The sequence below is a fragment of the Cherax quadricarinatus genome, chromosome 39 (genome assembly GCF_038502225.1).
Source record: "Cherax quadricarinatus isolate ZL_2023a chromosome 39, ASM3850222v1, whole genome shotgun sequence".
Classification (NCBI taxonomy): domain Eukaryota; kingdom Metazoa; phylum Arthropoda; class Malacostraca; order Decapoda; family Parastacidae; genus Cherax; species Cherax quadricarinatus.
In genome coordinates, this window is record NC_091330.1 from 12087789 (window position 1) to 12101729 (window position 13941).

Consider the following 13941-nt stretch of genomic DNA (forward strand, 5'->3'; position numbering starts at 1 on the left):
CAGCATTTACCTGCCACTCCCTGCTGAAAGGTACGTGGCACCACTGAACGGGTCATCACGACAAAGCTCTGGTGATTTTTTTCCCCTGACAAAGGGAATATCACAAATAAACTTAATAGCATTTCTCATATATATATATATATATATATATATATATATATATATATATATATATATATATATATATATATATATATATATATATATATATATATATATATATATATATATATATATATATATATATATATATATATATATATATATATATATATATATATATATATTCTCTTTTGATACATAAACATAAAGCCAACAGTAATCATAGTTCAACGAGTGAGACTCTGCTTCATGTGAAATCCTTTGTTGAATTGATACATGAAATCATTGCACTTATAAAAGTAACTTTTCTAAGCGTAAATCATTCTCAGGTCTTGATATAAAAAGTCACAATACCATAGCTGAAATAATTCACAATTAACCCACAATTTGGTGAGAAACCTTTCCACGATGCTTCGGTAATTTGAAGTGATTTAGTGGTTCAGGATGAACTGAAGTGTAACGTCATCTAAAGCTTCCTCTCCAAATTGTGAGTTAATAATGAAATGTTCTTGATAGTGTAAGATGGTCTATATATACGTATATATGAGGACCTCGTCTTATCAAGCTTGAAACTAATACTGACAGTCAAGTTGTTGAACTTGCGCTGCTCATTCCCTACATAATTTTCCCATTTACAAAGACCTGTCCACACGCGAAAATTGACAAATTCACAAGAGATGTGGAAAGATCTGATTTGGCTGTCAAGACCCCACTGATGGGTCAGCTATAAACTTGGACCAACACAAGAGACTGGATTTCTCACGTTTAGAGAGCAAGTCTTCTTGGTCTCACATTATGCGAAAGTTCAAGTCTTGTTAGTGAAGTTACACTGCGTAGAGGCTCATCCATATGTAGAACAAAGGTTGGAGATAATATTGTCTCCGAACTTGACAGTGACGGGGACACTTGAGGCCATAATGGCAGAAGCAATCAACTTAGCCATACTACTATCCTTGGTCAGCTTACACAAACTCTCCACCCCTAGCCGTGCCCTTGGTCTTTTCTCATGGTAGTCGAAGAAGAAGTTGATGAAAGCTTCAGGCGACAAATCATCATCGGTGATGCTAAGACTTTGCAGATGTCGTAAGGAGGAGACAACTTGTGCAACAGCTAATATTATCTCCGTGCTGCTTCCTATCTTAAAGTACCTTGAAATATTTATTTTTGGAGCTTCTTTTGGCAAAATTGAAAAATTTAAGTTTTCTTGTACTACACAGTCATTTACTTTCAGTTTTTTAACATTCAATGGTAAGAAAGCCAGGTTCTTGAATTTGCATTCTCCTAATACAATAGTCTCAATGGTAGATGGCAGAGTTTGCTTTTCTAGAATCATGCTCTGAAGTTTTACACTTTTCAGGCTACTGGGGAAAATTATGTATTCCAAACCAGTGCATTCTGTCATAGTTAACTTCTTCAGTCTAGAAGGAAGGTGAAAGGTATATTTGATATGACACCTGTCTAGTGATAACCACCAAAGATTTTTGGGCCAGGACAGAGAGGAAGATATGGTCACATCAGTCACCCTCAGATCTGGTAGAGCAGCATCACCATAGGCTTTGTTTACTAAGTTCATCGCTGCTACAGCATCCCCCTCCAGTACCTGGTGGCCACGTACTGGAATCTCTTTATCTGCATGTGGACCTTCACACAGCCGAAGGAGGAGTCTCTGTGGTTTTGCTTGTGAAAGAAACAAACGCAGCGCTTTAGTATGTCGAAGTTCCTTTGGTCGTAGCCACAGTTGACCATTAAACAAGTATTTGGCTGTTGTGCTTGAAGCTGTTGGAAGCCCAGTTGAAGTGACACTTGGGTCTCCAAACATTTCTTTGGCCAGAGCCTTAATGAGAGCAGTGTTGTAGCTACTCTCCTCTATGAGTTCCAGAAGGAAATTAATATCATAAAAGTTTACATATGCCTGGGATAGTTTTGCTATATCTTTTATCATCAGGGTATGGACGTTTTCGTCCCTGTTAAATAGAAGGCTTGCAAGAAATAAAATAATAGATTTCTTTCTATCCTCCTGGAAATCCTGAAAAAGACTTGTCAGTGTTCCAGTTCTGCTGTTCCGAAGAGTTTCTGAAATGTTGTATGCTGCAAGAAAGTTGGCATGAGAGTTATGAACAAACTGAAAAACATTGTATTCTCCTTTTTCTGTCATGTAACTATCACATTGCATGAGAGAAGAAAGTGCCTCAAATGGACGAAATTTGAGTTGCTTGGCACTTTCTATCAGTTTTTGAATATCACTGGAACTTTCACTAAGGGATGTATGGTTATTCTTGGCTTGTGTAAAGGCCACACGAGCCACAACACTCAGCCAACGCTGACCTTCTTTTGGCAATGCCCCAGCAATGATTCTTTTGCCATTGATGTGACACAGTTTTCTTAAAAGAAAATCTGTTATACTGGCAAAGACTTTTCCTCTAGTTAAGAAAAAATCATTGCCTTCCTTCATCCAAAACAAGGAAGACCAGCACAAGAGCTGTGGAATAGCTATCAGTTCCTCATATGGTGAGACAGCATTGAAGAACTCCTTTACGTCGTCTTTACCTTGTGCTTTGAAGAGTTTAGTAGCAAAGTCAAAGGCACTTGAGCGACTGAAGCCGTGGGCCGTCACCACCACAGGCTTCTCCTCGCACAATTTAGTAACAGACACTGTGCAATGAGGCCTCGTTGTCACCACAAAGAGGGCCTTTGAACACTTCTTCTGAAGGTCTTTGAAAGCATTCATGAAGGCCTCAAGCCTTTCATCGAAGGCATCAATCAAGAACATCACTTTGTCCTGAGCTTCCGACAGCTTCTTGAGAATGATTGAGGGTTTGCTAATGTTGTAAGTGTTTGGGAGAATTTCTTGAATTATATCAGAGAGTGTGAAGGTTCTCTTAGCGACTGCTGTACAGTCTAGAAAAACAAGGTATTCCACCCTGGTGAGACCTGGAATGTTAGTGTGTGTGTTGGCAGCCCAGGAGGCAGCATAGTGGCGGAGGAGAGAGGTCTTGCCTATGCCAGTCTCTCCCTGAAGTATTATCATCCTCGATGACCCAATTTTTTCCAACATGGTGTCTCCATCCATTTCTATCACCATCCTAAAGATCAAAATTCAAAAGCATTAATCAATTATGTTTTTTTAAATAACACACTTTGCAAGAATGCAATGTGACAATAATGATTAATTCCAAATGCTTTCGCAATATGCTCATCACAGTACAAAAGTCATAATGTTGTTGATGCATTACGTAACTGATTGGACTTAGTATTGTTGTTGGTAAGTTGCACATTAATATATTAATTGTGTTTAATTTGATTTTGTTTTAGTACAGCTGCAAGCTTGCCACATTTTTACTGTGAATGTTATACAGGGTTTATCTCTCACATTGTATATTATCATTGTATTTAAAGAAAACTACACCCATGTGGGTCATTTTGGTACAATGACATGCAGAGACTCAGTCCTCCATCTGGCAGTAGCTTTTACAAGCTGATGTACATGCTACTTTACCGAATACTAGCGAGTATACAAGCTGGTGTACACGCTATTGACAGCTCTGCTAAATGCATCCTGGTCTCTGACTAGTGATTGCAGCCGATTATCTTTGACAGAAGCATTAGATCATGTGCTCTCAGAAGACTGTACTCACCCACAGCTGAGCTGTGTAAGTCTGGTTCTGGTATAAGTCTCATCAACATGGTGATGAAAACTGAAGTTTCTTCCGCCCCACACAAGGGGCATAAGTGTTGTCTTTTGTTTCCTCTTGTAAGTCTCAAGAAGCTCTTTCTGGACGCTCTCTGAAAGGGATGCAAACTCTTCCTTTATCATTTGTATATAGCATTCAGGTCACTTGTTGTATCAGTAAAGAAAACTGATTTTCTACCGGAATGATCACAGCTTTGTGTGTGTGTGTGTGTGTGTGTGTGTGTGTGTGTGTGTGTGTGTGTGTGTGTGTGTGTGTGTGTGTGTGTGTGTGTGTGTGTATGTGTGTGTGTGTGTTTTAACATTGCTAAGCTAACAAGAAAACTGTGAATCGAAGGCCAGAGTCAACCAGACTAAAAGGTTTCTAAATCACACTTCACTGTTATGGAGCTGAGCTGCTGGCAAAAGATGTAATATTGCTATTCGAAAATAATATTTGAGATTCCAGTAATAGACCACCTTGTTACAGCTGCCAGGGTAAGTAGAAAAATTATGATCTTAAATTTTGTTTCAAGGAACGTTAATACAAATTTGTGAATATATTATATTATATATAATAATAATTTTTGTCTTCCACAAAAGTAAATATTTTAGGGAAAAACTAATAGACAATATTGTTAATGTCAGTGGATTGTTTATTTAATTTGCAAATGTTGAATAAGCTTTTAAAGTGGACAAATTAAAAAAAATAATTAAGAAAAGACTGAATTAACATCTTAGAGTAGAGGCAAAGATTCTTATTTTGGAAGAATATTTTTCACTCAACGGAAAAAAATTGCTAAATTTGAAATAAGTAACTTCTGTTTCATTATAATACATAAGCCAAAAGAGAAATCTACAAATTATCCCCCCTTCCCCATCCTTCTGATCAAGTCCATAGACATTGTCACTGTACTGCAGATACTCACTTAGTACATCCTTCTTCTTAGGAATGATGTGTACTAGCTCCCTGTTAGGGACAGTTCTTCTTAAGTCCGCTATTTCCATCATGATCTTGGACAGGTAAGCCCTAAAGCCGCCCAGCATGACGATTTTGATGATAGCCTCGACCAGCGCATCCCAGGTGTCCTCTGGGTCATCTTCAGATCCATTTTCTGTCCAGTGACCATCTGCATTCCGCAGCCTCCTCAGCTTGTCAATGTTACCTGCAAATGTAATGTTTATTTTGGTAAGTAACGAACTCACCTTAGGGAAAATTGAGAGCTATTAGTATAATGGCTTATGCCTAAAAATATATAACTGGTTAAAATGCAGATATGAAAGAATATTCCAGTCATGTCGTATTTATTGTCCTGTTGTAATTATTTAAGTGTTTGGTAAAGAGGTTTGCACACACTGCAGTGTAGCTGATGATGCTAATTAAAGAAAATTTATAAATTATAACTTTTAAGAGCCACCAGGAGCAAAGATCAAGGAAATCTTCGACTAACTAAATTCCTTAAGGCACCTACAGCATGCCTGAACACAATACCTATCTTCAGTACCCACTCTGAAGATCATACCTATCTTCGGTACCCACTCTGAAGACCATACCTATCTTCAGTACCCACTCCGATGACCATACCTATCTTCAGTACCCACCTTGAAGGCCAAACATATCTACACCATGACAACAAAACCTGTCTTGAACACCAACCCTGAACACAAAACATGTCTTCAAGCACCTGCCCTGAAAACCAAACTTGTCTCCACTACCCATACTGTCAATGTAACTTATTCTGATATTTCAAGGAGTATTACACCCTTGAAATAATTGCAATATGTTGAAGTTTTCAAAAGAAAGCTTTACAGTACACACAAGATATACCACACCAGCCAGGCTGTGATAGTTCATGTGGTATATCCTGCAGGTACTGGCCCAACTTCCTCTTGAAATATTCGGCATATTACAATTATATCACCACCTACCTTCTAAACGTGAAGGGTTCTTCCAAGCGTCCTTTTTGGATGAGAGACCACAAGAAAAACGCAATAACAAGTAGAGTGTCGTCACATCAAACTTATCCACATTGTTCTCTTTGATTGTCTTTTCTAGTAAGGGGTTGCGGGAGAGTCTCTCCTTGGCCTGGGTGTTGGTTATGAGGACCTCGTAGGGAGTCTTACCAGGGTGGGTCTTTGGGAACCTGCAGAGGAACACAATATGCATATTAGTGATTGTATTTTTAGATTTAAATCCTATCGACAACACGTGGGTCAGTGCTACATGTCACCTATACACCACCAGTCAAAGATACTTAAACTCTCAGTGTATATACACTGACAGACTTGCATTTTTCAGTATGTATAACCACTGAGTTACATTAGAAATTATAATGACTGGTAGTGAGACTGTATCGCGATTAGAGAATGAAGAATATGAAGGATCAATTCTACAGCATTAATTAGAGTATATGACCAAAACGAGGTCGCCAGTTAGTACATAATTTATATAAGTCGTGGGAAAGTGCTAAAATTGTGAGTCTCATACAGTACCTGAGTGATTTAAGGTAATTTGGTTTGGTATCAGGAAGGGAATGGTAGTTCCAATTTTATGGATCAAGAGCCCTTTGTCTATTATATGATCACCTTACTATTTCTGCCTTCATCAGCGCTAGTGATGGCGATAGTATCGGTGATGGTGGTTGTGATAGTAGTGTGGTGATGATGGTGGTTATGATAGTAGAGTGGTGATGATGATAGTAATAAGGTTAATAATGCTTATAACAACAGTGGTGTTAATAATTGTGCTAGGGTGATGGTGACAGTGATGGTGGTGAACATGGACTCACAATTCACTGTAGACAAGAGCCAGAGTGTCTCGCCCCGTGGTCTTGATGGCACGGTTAATGCACTGTTGCAGATCCATGATGCCCATATGTCTCACTGATGCTCCTCTTATTACTCTCCGCGTCCTCTGTAATAAGAACGATCACTGTTAGTGGTATTTGGTATTACCTGGAGTTTACCTGGAGAGGGTTTCAGGGGTCAACGCCCCCGCGGCCCGGTCTGAGACCGGGCCTCATGGTGGATCAGGGTCTGATCAACCAGGTTGTTACTGCTGGCCACACGCAAACTAACGTACGAACCAGAGCCCGGTTGGTCAGGTATACATACATTCAGTACATGGAGTCTGTGTGGAAGGTCACGACGGCAGCTGCAGGACAAACTTTTGATCATTGCGGCATAAGGCAGCAGATGATTGAAGTCTGAACTCTCTAGAAATCTTGGGAACAACTCATACACCGATTGTGAGGAGGGGAGGCCATGCAATTTTTAAAGTGACCTCATCCGTCTTGGATCCAACTCTGCACTATAATCAATGATACTCAGATTATGGCACATGTGATGGATGATAATGTCAGATGACGACAGTGTTTTGTTTTCTGCTTCACGGCTGCTCCATCTCTGGAGCAGACAAGAAGCACGAAACACTGTCCTCTCCTAACATTATTATCCATCACATGCGCTATCATCTGAGCTACGTTGGACATAGTGCAGAGTTCGACCCGAAGGTGGACGAGGCCACTCTTGGAGCACCGTCCCCCCCCCCCCCCCATTTTCATTTCATGTGTGAAACTCCGGACTTCAACCATCCATTGTTATATGCTTCGTTGATCAAAAGTTCGTCCTGCATCCTGTGTTATAACGTTCCACGCAGACTGTATATACTGTACAGGCATTGTGATGTTGCTCCAGCACTATCATCCACTTAAGTTGAAATGTGATGATATAAGCTTTTAAATTCGTACAGTGTGTAACTCAGCATACTTATCGTCCATTATCTGCTGGGATTATAACGGAAGATCCAGCTGTTGTTTTTAAGTCTTGGTTTTATCTCCTCCATTAATAAGAATTGCATATATTTTTTTTAGTATATCTACACATAAGGCAAATTCTGCTTGGGTAAAACTGATGTATGTAATAGGGTACATTTGATTAGTTACTTTTAGTTAGTGATGGATCAACATAGTGCTTTAAGAATGCCTTAATGGCTAGAGAACAACAGTCTGGTCTGGGAGTTAGGAAGGGCGCCCGAGGGCTGCAGCTTTGGCAAAAAACTGGGAGAGTACATTGTGAGTAGCAGGAAGGAGCCAAAGAGTTGAATAATGGAAGAAGCATGAAAGAAAAAGAGTATCGTTTTACAGAGTAATTTGAGAAACGACACCATTGAATCTACAGAACTGACAATAAACAAAGTTCGTTAGTTCTGAAAAATTCACAATGACATGAAAATAAATGTCAGAAACCAGCATCATAACGCCGTATCACATGGCCTCTTCTGTGTGATATGATGAAGGAATATGTCACATGCCTTCAACAGATTGTTAGGTTGAAGGAATATCTTTTATATGGCCTTTTCAGTGATTTAAGTTGAAGAAATATTTGTTACATGGCCTTTTCAGGAATATCAATCACAGAGCCTTTTCAGTGTGTTATGCTGGAGGAATATCTGTGACCTAGTCCCTATAGTGAGTTATTTTGAAGGAATATCCATTAAATGGCCTTTCCAGAGTGCTGGGTTGAAGGAATATCGACTGCAAGAGGGTCACTAATGCTGAGCTGCTGCACAACACACAGCCTCTTTCATGTATCTGATGTCACAAAGCTCGACCTGGTCATGATACATTTCCTGCTGACAAGCACTTCCAGGTCAGGAAGGCCCGTTTCAGTCATCAAACAAAAAAAAATAATGCTGCTAGATTGAAGAAAGAACAGCAGCAGTAGCAGTGGAAGGGTCAACAGCAGCAGGAAAATAAATGGCAGGAAGTGTAGGAGTAAGAGGCAGGCAGCATTCGTTACCTGTGGTAGAAGCAGGTGAAGCTGCCTGCTCACAGCGTTTCTGTGTAAGGCTTTCGATTATTTAGTAGAAGAATCAGTGTGTATATTTTAAGAGGCACACTGTTATCACTTCAGTTTAGTGCAAGTTGCATTCACTTTAACCCTGAATTGCTTTGACAGTCAGTGTACTCATTCACTTTCACAATCAGTGTATTGGGCTCACTCTCACAGCTTAATATGTACTAATACGGTTTCCTTGATAATAACAGTATTATACTTTCTTCGGTATCAATACAGCTGTATCACTCGCTTGTGCTTGAAAATAAAGAAGTGTATCGTATCACCTTGTAGGGTATAATATTGAGAGTACGGTTAGGTTAGGTAAGGTTCGTCAGGAAGCAGGACAAGTGTTTCCTGAAGCGGGTCTTAGTCATATGATGACCGGAGCCTCCAGGGTCTTACATCACTATCCAGCCTCGTAACACGTTACGTGTTTGTCCTCCTCACGTCCCTCGGCCGCAAAACCTTTCACCCTCACTACACGTTTCACTCATGTTTCGCGCACCCGATCGATTCTCTGCTGGCGACCGTTGGCTGACGACATCACACGCAACTCCGCCCGAACGTACCAGTTCAACTCTCGTTCAGTGCAAATTCCTCAGGTGTAACTTATCTAATCTACTGCGGCTTGTGGCAAAGATTACGTCACGTATCGTACCATCCATGACGGTGGAAAATATATACGAATTAATACATTTTTTAAGCTAACGTTAATAAAAACTTTTAAATATTATTGTACCGAACAAAGCAAGTTATAACAAATTGAATGAAAATTAATTTAAAAAAAATCATACTTTTGAAGAATCATCTTGGCTTTATTTCCCTTATTGTGGGTTTTATTGTGAATTATTCTACTGTAAGCTTAAAGCTTAATAATTTAAAACACTGGTAAACAAACACGTGCTTGACCTTGGTATGAGCAGTGATGTTATGGTGTGGGCTGCCAGCCAACTCTCTCTCTCTCTCTCTCTCTCTCTCTCTCTCTCTCTCTCTCTCTCTCAATGGAAATAAGTCACTTTGACTTTTTTGGGTTATCCTAGGTAATTTACGAATATTACTATATATGTTAATTGTACTTATGTGTACCTGTACCTAAATAAACTCTCTCTCTCTCTCTCTCTCTCTCTCTCTCTCTCTCTCTCTCTCTCTCTCTCTCTCTCACACACAATACCCCCATGGATACGGAGAAATTTATTGCACAATAGCTACAAAATACCTGGAACCAGTAAATTTTATCCCAGTACTGAAAAAGATGGCAGAGAGGTAATACTAAATTACAAGAAATAAATATCTCAAAAATAAAAGAATATCTTGCATAGTGATGGAAGAGATGCAAGAAAGAGGAGTTACAGGTAGAGCGCTAAATCCGCTGGGGTCATACAGTGCCTTGGAGAATGGGAGCAGAAGTGCCAGCTAGTGCTTGAGCGAGAGTCAGGGGTACCTTACCTGTGGTGGTGGAGACAGGTGAAGCCCCAGGGGAGAGGCAGTACCCACAGGGTGTTGCGTTTCAGGCTTCTGTTTATTTGGTTCAATAACCAGTTAGATTACTAGTTACAATTCTATCACTTTAGTGTAAATCGTATTCACAATAAGTGTTTTTTTCCACAATTATTGTATTTCACAGTATTTCACAATGCCTTAATTCACTTTCTCAGCCACACTGTTATAATGCTGTCGGTATCAATAATTCAGTTTCAGTGCGAGAGTGGCTACGGCTTGAGCTTCGTTATCAAGGTGTTTATCGTATCAGCTTCACAGGTATAATGTTGAGCGGTGAAGCCTCCAGCTTCTTATATCATGAGCCAGCCTGGTAACAAGACGATACGTTTGTGCTGGTTACACCTCCCTCGACCGCACTCGCAAAACGTTTCTGGCTGGCTGCCACTTGCTGGCGGCTGACGACACGGTCGACACCACGCCCACCACTCTCGCTAAACGTTCCACTCTACCCACTACACGTTTCCCCCACGTTTTGTCGCACCGAAACGTCTCCGCCTCACAACACACCCAACACCCTTCTAGCACCAGTTCAACTTGTGTTCACTACACGTTCCTCAGGTGATACTTGTTTAATCTACCGCTGCTTGAGACAGATGTCCCTCGTTTGTCAAGAACATGATTTGTATCAATCATACCTGAATTTAATACATGGATTTGTACAACACGGGACGAATTTTTTGATGCAGTTAATATTCATTGTAAATTCAGTTGTTCAGTGATGGATTTTTAACTTATTGATGAAATAGAAATAAAATACCGACAGCGTGACGGATTATTGTTGTAAACAAATACTGGCGATGAGGTGTGTAGCCATGGTGATGGTGAGGGATATTGGCCAGTCCTCTCTGTCTCTGTCTCTCTGTCTCTCTCTCTCTCTCTCTCTCTCTCTCTCTCTCTCTCTCTCTCTCTCTCTCTCTCTCTCTCTAAGGATCTCACCTGAACTTTTTTCATTAAAGTCACCCGTTCAAAGACTCAGGAGCGGACATGGTTCCACTTCCCGGCTGTTGCCACTCCTGTTGTTGTTGCTACTCCTGTTGTTATTGTTGCTGCTGCTCCTGTTGCTGTTGTGTTGTAGTTGTTGCGGCTTCTGTTGCTATTATTACTGCCTGTTGTTGCTGCCTGCTGTAGTTATTGTTGCTCCTGTTGCTTCTGCGACTTTAAGTATATGTCCAGCTCCCTCTTGAAGGGAGCCAAGGGGTCTATTGGTAATTCCCCTTATGATTGGTGCAAGGCTGTTGAACGGTCTTGGGCCCCCGACACTTATTGTGTTTTCTCTTATTGTATCAATGGCGCCACTACTTTTCATTGGGGGAATTTTGCACTGCTTGCCCAGTCTTTTGCTTTCGTAAGGAGTGATTTTTGTGCAGATTAGGTACTATTGCTTCTAGGATTTTCCAAGTGTAAATTATGATATATCTCTCTCGCCTGCGCTCCAGTGAGTACAAGTCAAGTGCTTCCAAACGTTCCCAGTAATTGAGGTGTTTGACGGAACTTATATCTGCAGTAAAAGTTCTCTGTACACTCTCTAGATGTGCAGTTTCACCTGCCTTGAATGGGGATGTTACTGTACAACAATATTCCAGCATAGAGAGAACAACTGATTTAAAAAGTCATCAGTGGCTTGGCATCTCTTGATTTGAACATTCTCATTATTCATCCTATCCTTTTCTTCGCAGATGTGATAGTGGCACTGTTGTGATCCTTGAAAGTGAGATCCTCAGACATTACCACTCCCAGGCCCCTCATTACTTTCCGCTCTACTGTATGACTAGAGTTGGTAGTATACTCAGTTCTAGTTATTATCTCCTCCAGTTTTCCATAACGGAGAATTGGAATTTGTCTTCATTAAACATCATATTGTTTTCCGTTGCCCATTGGAAAACTTGGTTATATCTTCTTGGAGGTTAACCGTGTCCTCAATGATGACAGTCTCATGCAGTTCCTAGTAACGTCAGTAAAGGAAGACTCGGTGCTATGGATTACATCTCTATGTTTGATATGAGGATGAGGAACAGGATGGGGAGAATACCGTGTCTTGTGAAACAGAGCTTTTCACGATTTAACTCTGTTTACCACTACTCTTTGTGTTCGATTGCTTAGAAAGTGGAAGATCCATTACCCTACTTTGCCAGTTATCCCTTTAGTACGCATTTTGTGTACTGTTACACCATGATCGCACTTGTCTAAGGCTTTTGCAAAGTATGTGTATACTGCATCTGCATTCTGTCTGTCTTCCAGAGCCTCCAAGACCGTATCATAGTGATCTAGTAGTTGCAAGAAGCATTAGCGACCTGCTCTGAGGACTGGAGAGGACTAATCTAATTCTCTCTGACATCAGAAAATCTGCCTCTGTTGTCTGTTATGACAAAAGAGCGAAACTTTTTCTCATCTGTAGCTTTTTGTGCGCCTTTTTTTATACATAAGTGTCAGTTCAACATTTAGGTCCAGGACAAAAGGGTGTTTGGAGCCATTGGTAACAGATTTTCACCATTCAGGTCCAGGATCAAAGGGTCTTTGGAGATACGGGTAACAGTTGTTCATCAGTTAGAGCCAAAGACCAAAGGGTCTTTGGAACCATTGGTATGAGATTTTCCCCATTCAAGTCTATAACCATAAGGTCTTTGGAACCAATGTTAACAGATTTTCACCATTCGGGTCCAGGACCGTAGGGTCTATGGAGCCATTGTTAACAGTTTTTCACCATTCAGGTCTAGGACCAAAGGGTCTCTGGAGTCACTGGCATGAGATTTTCACTATTCAGCTCCAGGACCAAAGGGTCTTTGGCAGCTGGGCTCAAGCTTCGTCGCTCTGAAACATGAAGGTAAAACTTTCTTAAGTGGCAGCTTTGAAGCTCTTGAAGCAGAGTTTCCAACTGGCTCCTGTAAACACATCTTGCTTATAATTGTGTTATGCTAGAGAGAAAGAGAAAGAGAGAGAGAGATAGATAGAGAGAGAGAGAGAGAGAGAGAGAGAGAGAAAGTTGACGTTTGGAAAGGCAGTTAAATTCTACGGAGTAAGCTTGTCTTTGTCCTCTGTTGCAAGTCGCGAGTGCATAGCAAAGCTCATCTTGGTACTCTCGGGTGTTCTAGGGTTCCCAGGTTCTAGATAGTATCTTTTAGTTTCTTTAAGCTTGTTCTTTTAGTTTATTGTTCCTAAATTTAATGTTTAAACATAATTTTGGGGGCGAATTCCATGGCCGCAATTGAAGAAATATTCATAATAATAATAATAATAATAATAATAATAATAATAATAATAATAATAATAATAATAATAGTGATGATAATAAAGAGTGACAATAATTATAATAATAACAAGTGATCATAATAATACCCACGTCATTTATCTCACGAGCAATTATGACTTCTCAAGAATGTAACTTGTTTTGTAGTGGTAACCCAGGTGCAAGTGTTGCCACCTGTCAACACCTGCAACATTCGGTAACGTAGTGTGGAATGAAACAGTCTTAAGTGGATGGAAAAGAAAATGAAAATACAAGTTATAGAATGGGAAAAAAATGACAGTTTGTAAAGTGGAAGTCAAGTGAAATCTATTAGATTTTTGTAAGTAGATATCTTAAAACATTCACTGTCACGCACTTGTTGCTGTATATACCCGAGTCGATACGCTTAGTTTCAAACTTATTGGACACCATTGCATATATATACTTTATTGTAAGAACTCATTCCAGTGGTTTGTTTTGCTTTCACAGTGGTTAAGTTTATCAGTAATTGGTTTCAAGTTTTGCAGTCTTATCCTGGTCCTAATCATCTGATAAGAGATTAGATAGAGTATCTGTGGCGGGTGTTGTGATGATTGGAGTGGTGGTGGTG

General features: G+C 40.1%; 1 protein-coding gene across 5 annotated transcripts; it reads right to left on the reverse strand.

The window, feature by feature from the left end:
* Positions 1–291: 291 nt before the first annotated feature.
* LOC128696233 (uncharacterized) lies at positions 292–10455 on the reverse strand. 5 transcript variants are annotated; one of them, XM_070092366.1, is made up of 6 exons: positions 10055–10455; positions 6559–6683; positions 5699–5913; positions 4699–4935; positions 3738–3885; positions 292–3185 (listed from the first exon to the last, which is right to left on the reverse strand). In XM_070092366.1, the coding sequence occupies exons 2-6, from the start codon at positions 6642–6644 to the stop codon at positions 944–946; spliced, it is 2928 nt and encodes a 975-aa protein (XP_069948467.1). In that variant the 5' UTR covers positions 6645–6683; positions 10055–10455; the 3' UTR covers positions 292–943. The 5 variants fall into 5 exon arrangements, with proteins under 5 accessions (XP_069948467.1, XP_069948470.1, XP_069948469.1 ...); XM_070092369.1 differs by lacking the exon at positions 10055–10455 and adding an exon at positions 9011–9193; XM_070092368.1 differs by lacking the exon at positions 10055–10455 and adding an exon at positions 8893–9193.
* Positions 10456–13941: the final 3486 nt, after the last annotated feature.